Source organism: Leptopilina heterotoma, unplaced genomic scaffold, assembly GCF_015476425.1.
Source record: "Leptopilina heterotoma isolate Lh14 unplaced genomic scaffold, ASM1547642v1 Lhet_1, whole genome shotgun sequence".
Classification (NCBI taxonomy): Eukaryota; Metazoa; Arthropoda; class Insecta; order Hymenoptera; family Figitidae; genus Leptopilina; species Leptopilina heterotoma.
The window spans coordinates 1,544,283-1,558,576 of NW_025110812.1; the positions used below are offsets into that span (position 1 = coordinate 1,544,283).

General features: G+C 29.4%; 2 protein-coding genes across 4 annotated transcripts in view; both read right to left on the reverse strand.

The window, feature by feature from the left end:
- LOC122512820 overlaps nucleotides 1-11,160 on the reverse strand; it is a 415,571-nt gene extending 404,411 nt beyond the window's left edge. For 2 of the 3 annotated variants that reach the window (XM_043628901.1, XM_043628944.1), the window contains exon 1: nucleotides 10,833-11,160. In XM_043628901.1, the coding sequence (XP_043484836.1) occupies nucleotides 10,833-10,956 (124 nt within the window). In that variant the 5' untranslated portion in view covers nucleotides 10,957-11,160. The remainder of the gene's footprint in view (nucleotides 1-10,832) is intronic. The other variant, XM_043628916.1, reaches the window with a different exon arrangement.
- A 617-nt stretch (nucleotides 11,161-11,777) lies between these two features.
- Nucleotides 11,778-13,710, reverse strand: LOC122511784 (phosphatidylinositol 3,4,5-trisphosphate 3-phosphatase cnrN-like). Its single transcript, XM_043627304.1, has 3 exons — nucleotides 13,554-13,710; nucleotides 12,687-13,218; nucleotides 11,778-12,164 (listed from the first exon to the last, which is right to left on the reverse strand). Exons 1-3 carry the CDS (start codon nucleotides 13,636-13,638, stop codon nucleotides 12,029-12,031), a joined length of 753 nt encoding a protein of 250 aa, XP_043483239.1. The 5' UTR covers nucleotides 13,639-13,710; the 3' UTR covers nucleotides 11,778-12,028.
- Between the last annotated feature and the right edge of the window lie 584 nt (nucleotides 13,711-14,294).

The window sequence follows — 14,294 nt, forward strand, 5'->3', positions numbered from 1 at the left end:
TGTGGAAAAAAAATTCGTAATGAACACAATCTTTGTAAAAAAAAAAAGAAGAAGGGGGAAAAAAAATTGGAAGCAGGAAAATTCCGTTGCTGCAACTTTTTTATCCGACCACGTATAATATCGTGATGAAACTTTTTACACAGTTATGGGATTGAACTTTGGCCCCGCGGGCGTCTCAAGGTACTTGGCTCATAATCATCGTTCCAACTATATTCCATGGTACGTGACACTTATAGTTCAGGCAAATACAGAAAGCTCGAAATGAATTAGAAACATATCCCCGAAGGATGTTACTTTTCAGACTATTAATAATTGTACTTGCATTTGCGATTACTTACTGCGAAGATAATTTTAGTTATATAAAACATTTTTGACAAAAGCAATTAAGGGGGACTACCCTCAACCGTTACCACCAAAACGCTTTACATTAGTTATCAAAAGAAAAGAATATTCAAAATCAAAAGCGAAGAATGAATTTTGTTTTAAATTTTGTATTAAGAAAATTTATGAGGCACACCTTAAATCTAGAGTTGAAAATAACGTTGGGAAATACTTCTCTTTAGGTGAGATTTACGCAAGGAAGCGAATTCGACATTAGATACAGCTGCTTCCTGGTAAAGCCAGTCGTGAGCCTGTCTAGCTCTAGCTTATAGTTTATGCCCCTGCATTAACATAGAATTCTCTCTCTCCCTCACTCCCATCTCGACGCGAAATATACGAATCGGCCGAACCTTCCTTATACTTCAGCAGATATTACAGAGACATTTTCCTGAGCACGAAGAACGGCAACATTTTCACTGGCAAGGAAGGGAAATTCACATTTAAAATTTCGTCCTCAAAATTTAGGAGAAGCTTTTGTAGGAAAAGAAACTCGCGACTCTGTGATAAAAATGAAAAAAATGATATATCTTAAATTCTAAATTGTAATTTTGCCGCCCATATATATTGTGCACTTCGAGGCGGCGCGGCAGTTTGCCAGTTCACAGAATTTATAATTAATCTCTGAAATAATCCACCAGAATGGTAATTATTAATTTTTCCAAAAGATGTACCCCTCTTCAACTCATATTTAAACACAGTATCCAACGAGATGTCGGTTGGTTTTGTGTCCAATCGTCACTTTTTAAAAAAAAATTATATTTTCTAATAAAAGCGGGAAAAACAGAGAACCGACTTCAGCTACTTGAAAAAAAAACAATTACAAGTTCGAACTTGCTCACAGAGAAAAAAGAAAGTAGAAAAGAAGATGAAACTTCCCTGATTCGAAAAGAAAGAACGACCAACTCTTTGTGGAAAGAACGTTAAGAAAGACAGCGAAAGAAAGCAGGAAGAATAGTGGCAAAGGGAAACTTGCTCCGCCTCAGGATCGATCTGTTAAAACTTTCTGGCTTGATAACGATTCTTATAATCTAACCACTGAATATTTTTTCTAAAAGAATTTTTCTACTAATTTATCTAACATTTCGAATATTTAAAAGCACATAAAAAACAGAATATCGAATAATTAATTTATTCATACCATATCCTAGACATCAATTTCCTCACATAAATCAATACGTCCACATTAAGGACCATTCGTAATTAAGGACGAGCCATCTATCCTTCAGTATCATTGTTACATCCGGAATTTAAACTGAAACCCAGTTACCAGTTCTGTGTACATATATCTGTCAATCTCGTCTATATCTAAATTGATATAATGTCATATGCCTAGGTGAAATTGTTCATATATAACGAATAAAAGATTTATAGCATTATTATTAAAGTATGTCAGCATATTAACCCTGTCAATAATGTTTACACATTTAATTCTATAATTGAACTGGAATAATTGTCGTGATTAAATTTTGAATTGATCCTAATGACACTATGATCATTAGAGACAAGTATCAACTACAATGGGAAATGATGATATTGATTGAATGTTATCGATGCTAATTTCTAGTGTCAATTTGATGTTTAATTACAAACCATACGTCGAGATAGTACCATCACAAGACAATTATAATTACAGTATGATGAAATTTGCGTTATAATTGGGTTTTATGATTAGCTTTAATTTTTTACTGGAATGGTTATGGATTAGAAAATATTTTAACATAATTTAAAAGTATTATTTTAAAATTATTCTTAGAGTCGTAGACCTAACAAGCGATACATCCTTTAGTGTGAGGTCGAAGAATTGACGTTGTCTAGCGGAAACAAAGAATGCAGTAGATTTCCCTCGAATTGTTTTCGGGCCAGCTAAAGTAAAAGGTTTGGAGTCCTGGTGTCGATGTAAATTAGATATAACACTCCTCAGCCTAGGAGTGAGCGAATTATTGATTTGACGTTGAAGTCGAAGTAATGCAGTCCTTAGAAAAATAGAAATGTGCCTCTCAGTAGAAATTATCTCGTTGAATGAACTTGACTATGACGAGACTCGAAGAATACACTCGGTACTTGAAGAGATTTTCTGGACTGAAGTCGAAGAAGAAACTCGATGACAGTTTACAACTAGTTACTTGATCGTGGTTGCTGGATTGACTTTGACACGAAGAAGACAGGTAGTTGATTCAGTAGCGACTTCTGGATTGATACAACATTCTTAGTATATCTTTAAGACATCCTCCTGCCCACTGGGTTAAATCTAAAAATTCTTTTCTAGATATTACAAAATTAGATTATCCATCGCTTCAAAATTTGTCGTCAATTCTTCATTTCGTTCAAAAATCATGTCCCATTTATGTTTATAGTGTATATACACCATTTTCCAAAGGCTTGGGTGCACATTCTCGGAAAAAGGCAAGTTCAAAAAAAAAGAGAATAAACAGCAGGATTCGTAGTTCTGAAGAAACTTGGACGAATCTAAAAATTGGACGACTTGTTCGGACGCTTACGAGGCTGGGACGTGTGCGGCTTACGTTGAATCCTGCAATCCAATGTCTGCTTTTGAGACTGGTGGGAAGGGTTAGAGGGCAACCTCGGCAATGGAAGCCTGAAGGAGAATTTCGTATCGGATGTATCGACTGAAGCAGCTTTAGAGGAAGCGGTAAAGAAAAACAAAAGTAAAAAAAAAAGAGAAAACGAACGAAATAAGAACGAAGACCTAGTGTGCTGACAGACAGGTTACAGGACAAAACTTTTTATTTCTAACCATTGAAAAAGAAAGAGAAAAAACACATCATCCCATGAGTAGACGACGTTGACATTTCCCAGAGTCCAGTTTACTTTTCATCTTCTTGTATCCTTTGTTCTTATTCCACCGGATATTTTCATAATCTTGACTCATCGTTTTATATCAACCTGGTATAATTACCTTCGAGTGCGAGTGGAGTACGAATACAAATTACAAATATATAAATAAATAACTTTTCAATTTAAGAGTTTTGTGGTTAAATACTGGACTGAAAATACTTTAGAAATCAAGGCATACATATAATATTTTAGTTAAACCAACCTGATGTATGGAAATCATTATTCTGACAATATTTAAGATTATTACCGTCCTTTATAACCTGAGGATTATAAAGTCAGTTAATTTAGGTCATTATAATATAAACTGTGAATTGATGTCACCACCCGTCATCGATTTTCAATGGTCATGATTCATCAATAACAATCAAATAGATACTATTTACTTCGATTAGAATATAATATTCAGTGGAATTCTTCATTTATTCTTCTTTTGGAATTTTAGAAAAATTTGTAAAACGTTTAATGAATATGATGAAAAGCAAATGTTTGATAATGGAAAAGCTAGAGGAAATGATGTTATTGATTTCAGATTGAATCGCACTGACTAGTAAGATTATTAAGCAAACAGGTTCTTCGATTACTACCTTCACCTAAACATACGTCGCTTTATGGAGCCCTATACCAGTTCGTGTTTACTGAGTATACGCTGTTACGATTCGGGATATGCTCTTGAGCTAAAGTAAGTAACATATACCCACGCGCGTACTATAGGGAATCAATACATTTTCGATTTAGTATTCACGTCAAATTCAAGGCAGAAACTGACATGTTTTCATTTACACGCGACTGACAAATAAAATTTAAACTTCAAAATGAATCTTCATAGAAGAAAAGTTTAGATTTAGTAATGATCAGTTTTTTTATAATCTCCTAAACAGACTCAAGACTCATTAAATGACTTGAAATTATGATCATATTTTTCAAACTGGGAGGACAGATCGATTTATCTGAAATTTTGATAGTAGATCATAAAACTTTTTGCTATTCTGTTCTGGGTCCCATACTAGTTTTCCTTTTTGATTCATAATGATGAAGCTAAGACCCCTTATAGTAAGTACGATTTTGAGCATTTAGCATTGAACTAGGACTAGAGGAAAAAGTACTTTGGCAATGGAAGTGGTAGCGTGAGGCGAAGCAGAGAACCCATGTACTTTTTCTCAAGTTAATCGTTCTCAGTAGAAAACGAGGCATCAGGGCGTTTCGGTGGATATAAAAAGAATTCTTCATCTTACCCCTCTGACCTACCTCATCATAGGGTTGTATCCTTAGGGATTAATTTCTCCAGCTTTTTATATATAGAAGACGGAAAAGGTGAATTTCCTTCATAGTGCATGTAGATCTAAAGTCGTTTGGCAAGAATTTTTCGAAAGATACGAGCATTCTCCCCGTTAAGGTTGTTTCGCAAAACTTTAATAGGTAATGTAGGATTTTAATGTAGATTTAAATAGAGAATTTCTTAAAGTGTACATGCACTTTGTGGCAGAAAATAAATAAAAATTATTATGAACAATTTCTTAATTATTGTAATAAATTTGCAGTTAATTAGAATAAAATACTACCACCTAATACGTCTTCTGTGTGACAAGATAGTGTACACAATTGAGAATATACTATTAAATATACGACGGGTATTATATGTACTATATACACAGCAAATTTTGAGATGTTACGTTAAGAGGAGGGGGCGAAACGTTATTAATTTGGTCTCAAGGGTGCCACTAATATTCATTTGCCCGCATGTTGTTCAGGGACGTATGTATAGAGGGTGGAAACATCGCGAGGTTTCGAGTCGTTTTGATGTTTTTTTTAACAGGAAAAACGTACATTGCGACTCGAGTAAATAACTCAATATCGATTCTACCCTACGTCCACGGGGATATACGAATCCCTTTTACATCGTTTGTCACTTTTCGCCGAGAACAAAATCGAGATATTTCTTCTTTTTGTTAAGGTTTATCAATTTTCTAGTTCTGCGGGAAAAGGGTAACATTTTTCTTTTTTGCTTGTAGATCTAACTTGTAATTAAATTTAAAAAAAAAATATTTAATACTTTTCATCGATTTGTTATATTTGATGGGAGGAAGGATTTTAATTTTATCAGATATCTAGAGCGTTGAAGAGACAAGAATAGTGTGGTGTGTGAGTGTATGTGTGGGAGTAATATATGGGAAAGAAGAAGCCGCCTTTTCTGCAGCTCTTTAGAAAATGCTTTAGCGAAAACAGAACGATGCACGGTTGTGTTTATGGCTGACGATGTAATTTACGCTGGAAGCTAGAGACGCACGCGTCCAGAATAAAAAAGAAAAATGGTCTAAGGGTGAAATAAAGCCAGCGAGCAGATGCAAGGAGGCAGTGCCTCCGCGACTCGTAAAACTTTTACGGTGCAATCTTAACCCCTGGCCCTCACAAATGCTTGCTCATTTTTTTTCCTACCATCGTTAAACACCTTCTCCACCTCCAGCTGCTCTATCGTACAACCCCCCCCTATTACTTCTCTCCTGCAGTGCAACCAAACATTTCATCACCTAATTCTTAAATTTTGTATCTATTCTTGCTTCTCATTTTATAACTCCATTTTCTATTGTCTAGGTTTTTAATTTAATAACAATTTAAATTAGAATAACAGAATATCTTTGGTATTATATGTGAACACCTTGTCTTTGAATCATAAGGAACAAAATTTAATTGATTTTCCTCGCTGGTCACCCCTTATAATTCTATTGTAACCCTTGGTAACAATTATAAAACTAGTGATTGCGGCTATAAAACCCGCAGATTTGTCACCTTTTAGTCAGTCAAGATCCGCCACCGAAATTATACTCATCGTGTTTGTAAAAATTATATCAGTGCTGTTGAGCGAATAAGTTCTGCTCCTATCCAATTTCTTGTCTCCTGGGTACTCCTTTCTAAATTCTACGTTACCCAGTTTATAAAATAACCAATGCTTAGACAACCCTCATCCAACGTTCAACTAAAGATTGGGAAGCGTTACTCAACTCTCAGACAACACACATCCAACTTTTCGCCAACGCTCATCCAACGCTTAGGAAACGTTACCCAACGCTTAACCAACCCTCAACGTTCAAAGGAACTCTCCATCAACAGGTGGTGCCAAGGATCAACCAGGATTGGGCCAACCTCACCAATCAATAGTTTTCCTGCATCCAATTGACTTAAGTCATACACAAAGAATACACTTGTAAGTAAAATCGTTTTTATCTAGAATCTTATCTTTGGGTCCTATTATTATTCTAACTGATTGGTTTCTCTTTCATTGTGAAAATCAATAGGACGGATCAAGTTCGAGTTGTCAATTCCAAAGATTCTTGTAAGGGTTCATTTTGTAATTGAGAAAATAAACGTGTCAGCATTCAGTCTTTAAGCTTTTATTTTATGAAGCCTGTTCCCTTAGTTCGAAACCGTCGGTTTCGTAAATAAATCAGGCAACTAATTAAAATAATTAGTACTAGTCTCCTTTCGGGACATAACAATATTAATACATTTTTTTTTGCTGTAAAATTAATCATAAAATTCAAACAACTTTAAAAAATCATTGACAAATGTTTGAGATTATTTTTTCTTTTAAATTTTCTTCTTGTAAGTGCGAACAAAAATACTCGCAAAAATGATTAAAAACAGTGATTTAATAAAAATTTACCTCTTTTATGTCTTTTCTATTTATTTAATAATTAATAAATTATTTATCGAAAAATTTCTAGAAACCAATAATGAAGTTTATAAAATAAAAGTATTCAAAGTATCTGGTAGTTACTTTGAAGATCATCTTCGTCATGATTAAATGATTGACACGAATTTTCATTTCCTTCTTTCATATTTGAAAATAACTCATTTTATGAAGACGCCATATCATTTCTATAAATGAAAAAATAAAATTTACACTGAATAGTAGAATAGAGAGTTTTAGAATACTTTGATATTTAGGGGTTAAAATCTAAAAATACAATTAATAGTTATAAAAAAATATATATTTTTTAAAATTTTTATTTAACTATTCAGTTTTGAAAGAGCAGAATATATCCCTTAACTACCAAAAAAATTATATGATTTGGTTTTCCGGAAATTGGTTTTCGGGTTTTTGAATTTGGAAATTTGACCAGATACCTACGAAAAGTAGTAAAATTAATATTATTATAGTTACCATTGTGATTTCCTTTTACTAATTACAATATGAGTACAACACTATTTTAGATAGGTATTATTATTTCTTAAAACAGAGTGCGACCTCTTTTGAAGTCGGTGCGCACTTATATATCGTACACTGTTTGACCGACAAATGCTACTAGAGAAATTTAAAATCCAAATACAAGTGTCGAAGGTATTGATTTTAAAAATCTACTTTAATATTTACTATTAAGTTCGCAAAAAATTTAACTAAAATTATAAAAGTAATTTATGAATAAAACAATGACGTAGGTATCAAATAATTTATTTGCAAAAATAATTTTAAAATATATAAAAAATACACAAAAACTTAATAAAAAAAATGCTATTCAGTAATATATTATTAGTAATATTTTAATTATTATTTCATTTACAAACTAAAAATTAATTATTTATATATAATAGTTAGTAAATTTATTTTCAAACTTTATGATATGGCTTAAAACTATTTTACCAACACATGTTATATTTAATTTATTTTACTTTATTTTAAGAAATATATTACAAAAAATAATCAATAAAAAAAATAAATTTTTTGTCTTATAGAGTTTATAAATGTTATAAAAATTTTTTTAATAAATATTTGATGATAATACTAATTCACAATATTCCATTTACAAATAAATGCAGATGTATGCATAAAATCGTATTACAAATGTAATGTAATGAAATCACTTTATGTTCCATGTTACATAAAAGGACTGTTAATTTGGAAAATTTGCACATTCATATTGTAAATTACTTCATTTTGTCAACATTTGTTTCAAAATATGTTTCAATATATTTCCAACATATTTACATACATTATTTAATTGCAATTTAAAAATTAGTGTGTTTTAGAGAAAATTAAATATACGTATAGACTATATATAAGAGGATGTATGAAGATTTTGTTTTTAATTTCGATTTACCTCATTGTTTAATTTAAATAACAAGTTCAAATAAAAAGCCACCATGAGACATAATTAATAAATTAAAAATATTATTTTAGTTTTAATTAATTAAAATTATTAACTCAAATATTAAAGTATTTAGCATAACCGTTTACTTATACGAAAAATGCGATTTGGCTTGAAGACCATAAATTAGGAATTAACGCTAAATGATTTTCACTAAACTTGAATATTTTTTTAATTATAAAACATTTGAAGTTAAAGATTTCTAAGCAAGTTTGAAAATTGTTATGTCCTCAGGTAAAAGGAACATAAATTTTAAAACATTAATTTTTAAGCCTCGATTCTCGTCTAATAGTTTGGGAATCTTATCGAATTAAATATTTATAATACAGAAATAAGCTGCAATCATTTTTTCTGCTTATCATTTTCAATTTGTGGTGAGCACGCGACTTACTCCCCACCCCGCCTTTCCAAGGTCATTAATGTTTACAAACAGTGGAAATGAAAGAAATATTAAAACAAAAAGATGAAAAATTTTAAAAATTAGTTTTTTGTTTCTTTGTTTCAGATAATAATTACGAGCTGAATCATGCCCACTATCTTTCTCGAATTTTTTTTTTCATTTTACTACATACTTTATAATTCAAATTAGAAATTTAGAATGACTTGTTATTTTTAAAATTAATGTTTGTTAAATATTTAAGAATTTATAGCAAGCATAGATCTGAAGATGTTCCAAACTCATCCGCTTTCTGTGACTTTGGTGGACTGGAACTTTTCTTTTGCATAAGAAGCAGTTTGAGCTTTTCTTGTACAAAACTTGTGTTAGCAACTTCATTGCACATAAAGTACGCAGCTGATCTTACCGCTAACTTACAAGTTGTTCCTACATGTGGCCATAAACCAAACACCAACTACTTCTAGTGACTATCACTCTCTTCCTGATTGGACACGACATAAAATTTACTTTTTTATGACTAACCTTTTCTCTCTCCTCATATGGCACATATTGAACTTATTCTTCCTCTTCCAAATAGGACAATTGATGTTGGGGAATTAATTAAAATAAAAAAAATTTAAATAATTAAAACAAAAAATATATTTAAAAATTTTATGTTTGATTCAAATTTAAAAGTTGATTATAAAGAATTTAAAATCAACCACAACTAATGTTTGAATTAAATATATTATTTCTTTAACCCTTTAATGGCCAGTGGTACAGATATACGTACCACCTACTTCAAAAAATCATAACTTTCTTAAAACTTAACGGATCAACTCCGCTAAGGTCTCATTTTGAAGGAGTGAGCGAGAGTAACAAATACATATGCATTTCATTTTCCAAAAAAACTACCCTTTTTGAAATACACCCCTTCAAAAAAACGCAAAAAATGACAAAAATTAAAAAAAAAGGTATAAATTTAAGAAAAGATCTTTTCACGGCTTTCACAGCAACTGTATGTTTAAAAATATTGTAAACTTTGTAAAAAAAACGAATAACAAAAATTTAACTCAGAATAAAAAAAAATTAATGAAAACTACCCCCAAAAAACCAAACAATTTAAAAATCTACCAAATTCGCCTAAAATTTGTTACTCGGGGGTTTTCGGGGTTGCTGATTACGAATCCGATGTCAGTTTTCAAAAATTCAAAATGGTGGATTTATGGCAGACCATAAATTGAAAATTTATCAGATTCGACTGAAACTTGTTACTTGGGGGGTTTTTAGGGTCATTGATTACGAATCCGATGTCAGTTTTAGAAGATTCAATATGGCGGATCCAATATGGCGGACAATTTTATCAAAATTTCTCAAATTTGCATAAAATTTGTTACTCGGGGGTTTTTAGGGTCGCTGATTACGAATCTAAAGTAAAATTTCAAAAATTCAAAATGGCGGACAATTTTTTCAAAATTGCTCAAATTTGCATAAAATTTGTTACTCTGGGGTTTTTAGAGTCGCTGATTGTGAATCTGAAGTCAGATTTTAAAAATTTTAAATGGACAAAATTTTTTTCAAAACATGTTAAATTTTATGAAATTATTTTCAAAGTTAAGGCATTATCATAAAATTTACATATTCTAACTCGTTTATTACGGAGTCGATGATTGCGAATATAAAGTGAGTTTATCAAAATTCAAAATGTCCGATTCAAAATGGCGGACAAATTTTAATCACTGTCTTGAATTTTTATGAAATTAAAAGTTTTTTTTTTTAAATTCTACCCCTATGATGCCTCATGTCAGCAACATCACTGATGAAAAAAGCAATCGGAAAGCATATATTTTCTCTCTCATCTTTTTTTCTTTTCATCTCATCTCTCTTGATCCTAATAAAGGCGCGGAGAGTGCGCAACTCTCTCTCTTTCTGTCATTTGTCGTACTATATATCGCTCTCGCCATTTCACGCATTTTCACGTGCAACACTATACTGTTGACGGCCACGCGAACACGTAGCCGGTCTGAGAGAAAAATTGTCTCATACAAAATAAATAATAACTGACAACAACAACTTACCGAACACTAGTCTTTGAGCATGTAAACGATGTATGTATATCCACTCGATATATTCACTGCTAGAAAATAATCGAAAATTCGCGCACGAAACACAACCCGCACACAGCGATCCACATTCCACCATAGAGAATCTGCGACCGCGCCGCAGACGCGGAACGAATTCACGCCCGCGTTGTAAAATAGTTCCCTTGAAAATTTAATATTTAACATGCAAAACAGGACAAATCTAACATAAAAATATTTATTTAAACTGATAAATAAGTTTTGTAATTATATCGTATTTTTTTTTTATTCTTTATTCTCGACATATTGTATCCGCCATTTTGAATTTTTCAAATCTAACCAGCTTTAACGTTGTAACTGATAATAAAGCTCGGACTAATATTTTTTATTATCAATTATGAATATTTATTTTTAATTATAAAATTTTGATACTTATATATTTATATAAAAATAAATAAAGCTGTGCAAGATTTACTGAAACAGATGGAAATTGACCACAATTGAGAAATAATTGTAATGAGGAAATTTATGATGATGTTGATGAAACTTGAAATGAAACTGATGATGAAAAATATTGATTTATCAAAATTCAGTTAAAGAATTAAATAAATTTATTATTTGTTGTGCATTTTGTAATTAACTTGTTATAAAGAATAAATGAAAATTGTTTAATCATCAATTATTTTTGACGTAACTTTAAAACCAATTCATTTGCAGAGTAATTACATTTTTACCTTATCTGGTAAATAATTTTGTAGATAATTATTCAAACTAAATATAATATTTTTAATAATTTCAAACTAGTGCAAAAACTATAAATTAGAAGGAGTGACAATATAGATTAAATGCCATTCGAGAAAAATTTTCTACAATTTTTTTTTAAAACTTAAGAATCAATTTCATATATTATTTATAGGGTATGAAAATAAGTACATACATAACTTTTTCAATGGTTAGTAAATTTTATTCTATCACGAATACTTTTTTCGTTACATTGTAATTAATAAATTTGTTAATAACTAATAACTATGGATAAAGTACAATTTTTCTGCATAAATTTAAATCTATATTGTGAAAATTTGCAAAAAATTCATTATCATAACATTAATATATTCGCATATAGAGTAAAAATATTGTATTAATATTGTACAAAATAAAATATTGATAAAGAATAATTTTTAGAATTACTCATTTTAACAACATTTAATTGTTTTGCACTTTTTCCGTGAATGTTTTGAACAATCGCAACATTCGTCAGACTCACTACTGCTGGAACCGCTAGAACTGGAATCTGATTCGCTGCTACTGCTCGAGTCGCAACTACAACCACTGGAACAATATTTGAAAGCATTAAAGAAAAAATGTGAATTTAAATTTTCTCGAATAATTAAAATTTCGAAAAATTTCCACCGTATAACTCAATTTAAAATTTTGTATTATTTTTTTTCTACAGTTTTTCTACTAAAATTATTCTCAAATTCAATTATTTTTAATAATTACGAAGAAATTCACTTTAAAAAATAAATCGTAGGTACTTTAAACACACTTTTGACTAAATAAAACAAACGCACTTAACCAAAATAATTAGTTATCTTAACCAAATTATTTGGTTATCATTAAAAATTTTAATTTATAAACGCACAAATATAGGTTTAACCAAATTACGAAAACAATTATAAGTGCGGAATTCCAATCGAATTACTATAGGAATTTAAAATTAAAATATTGGTTTAGACAAGAAAAATTGTTTTAAAAAAACGATATTGTTATCAGCACTAATGTCTATTTTCATGGTGCATGTCAAATATTATTTTTAGAGTAAGTAAATCTTAAATAAATATTTTAAATTACCTATTATCACAATCTGGCTTGCAACAGCAGTTCTCGTTTGGAGCAGGAGTTGTTGTTGTTGTTGATGTTGTTGTTGTTGTTGTTGGTGTTAGTGTATTGATAATTTTCAATAAATCTTTTATTATTCTTATAGGTTCAGTTAATTTTAGTTTATCCAACTTTTCTTTTATTGCAGTAATTTCTTTCACTTTTTTAAAATTCTCGTAAACCTTATTTTGGGCATCCATTTTAAAATTAGCAAAATTATCTAGATCATTAAATTTTTTTAACAAGCTTTCTAAATCAATTGCATTTAATTTCGATACGTATTCAGCAAAAGAATCAGCATGAGATTTTATGGAATTTTCAATGTTTGATTGTACAGATTTATAGATGTCGTTTGTATCCGAAATAAGTTTTAATAGTTTTGTTTTAACATTATTTTCTGAATTATCTTTTGTTTTTGCGTCATCTGTTAATTTTTTATAATCATTCAGAGCATTCATTAATTGTTCCAACTCTGTTTTTATATCCTTCAGTGGTTTAAGTGTATCTACAATTAACAATAGTTAATAAAAATAACAGTGTATTAAATAAAATTAAAATTTAATTGTTTAACAATAATAAAAATAATTTCCAATTGTAATAATTTAATGAAAACATAATTTAAATCATTTCAATATAATAAATTCTTATTAATTCAAAAATTGAAAGAAATTAGTAATTAATTATTCAAAAATAATTGTTTTAATAGTCAGTTTATGCTTTGTTCATGCGCAGTGACCCATTCACACACATACTATAACAATAATATTGTTTACAATACATTAATATTATTATTTATAAAAAAGTACAATGAATAACAAAAAAAAGTCATTTTTTGCTTACCAGGATCAGTTGTCTGTGCATCTGAACATATAAAAATAATAAACAGAATGCCAAGGATAATAGAAAAGAATTGAGAGCTATTCATTGCGTTTTTTTCTCGTTTTTTTATTATTTCAATAAAATTCTATTTAAATTTTGTGAAAAATGGTGTTTCACTTGCTTTATATATACTAAAATTCATCATTATCTATAAATAAAAAATATTTTCAAATCTCTCAAAAATCACGTTTTAGTTTTATCAATTTGTTTACAGTATTAAAACAATGAATAATAAAATGATTAAGCACGTGAGTTATAAATAATTAAAAACCGAAATTTTAAACAAAAAATAATTTATATAATTTGCTGCTTCATTCTTTTTGTTCTCAAAATAATTAATGAGAAAGTTAATTATTTGTAATAAGATATGAAATAAAGTTAAATGAAAGAAATGTAATAAATTTTATTGAATTTAGCATTATTAATCAATATGACGCATATTTTTTTCTTTTAAATTCATTAAAATAATAAAATATTCATTCATAATGACTGCGATAAATTTACAGTAAATATAAATAAATAATTAAATTATCAAGTTCAAAAATTAATGAATTATGAAAATAAAATTAACTTTTTTGTATTTAATATAATATTATAAAAATAAAATAATGAAATAAATAAATAAACTTACAATGTCCACTTGTACAATTTTTTCCAATTCTTCATTAAAAAAAAGAAAAATTTTTTAAATTTCCAAAAATT

Coding starts and splice junctions, on each gene's coding strand:
- LOC122511784 (XM_043627304.1), bottom strand. CDS start 13,638: ATGAATAGCTCTCAATTCTTTTCTATTATCCTTGGCATTCTGTTTATT. Junction 13,219..13,553: donor TGCACAGACAACTGATCCTG/GTAAGCAAAAAA, acceptor TGTTAATTGTAG/ATACACTTAAACCACTGAAG. Junction 12,165..12,686: donor AAGCCAGATTGTGATAATAG/GTAATTTAAAAT, acceptor ATATTGTTCCAG/TGGTTGTAGTTGCGACTCGA.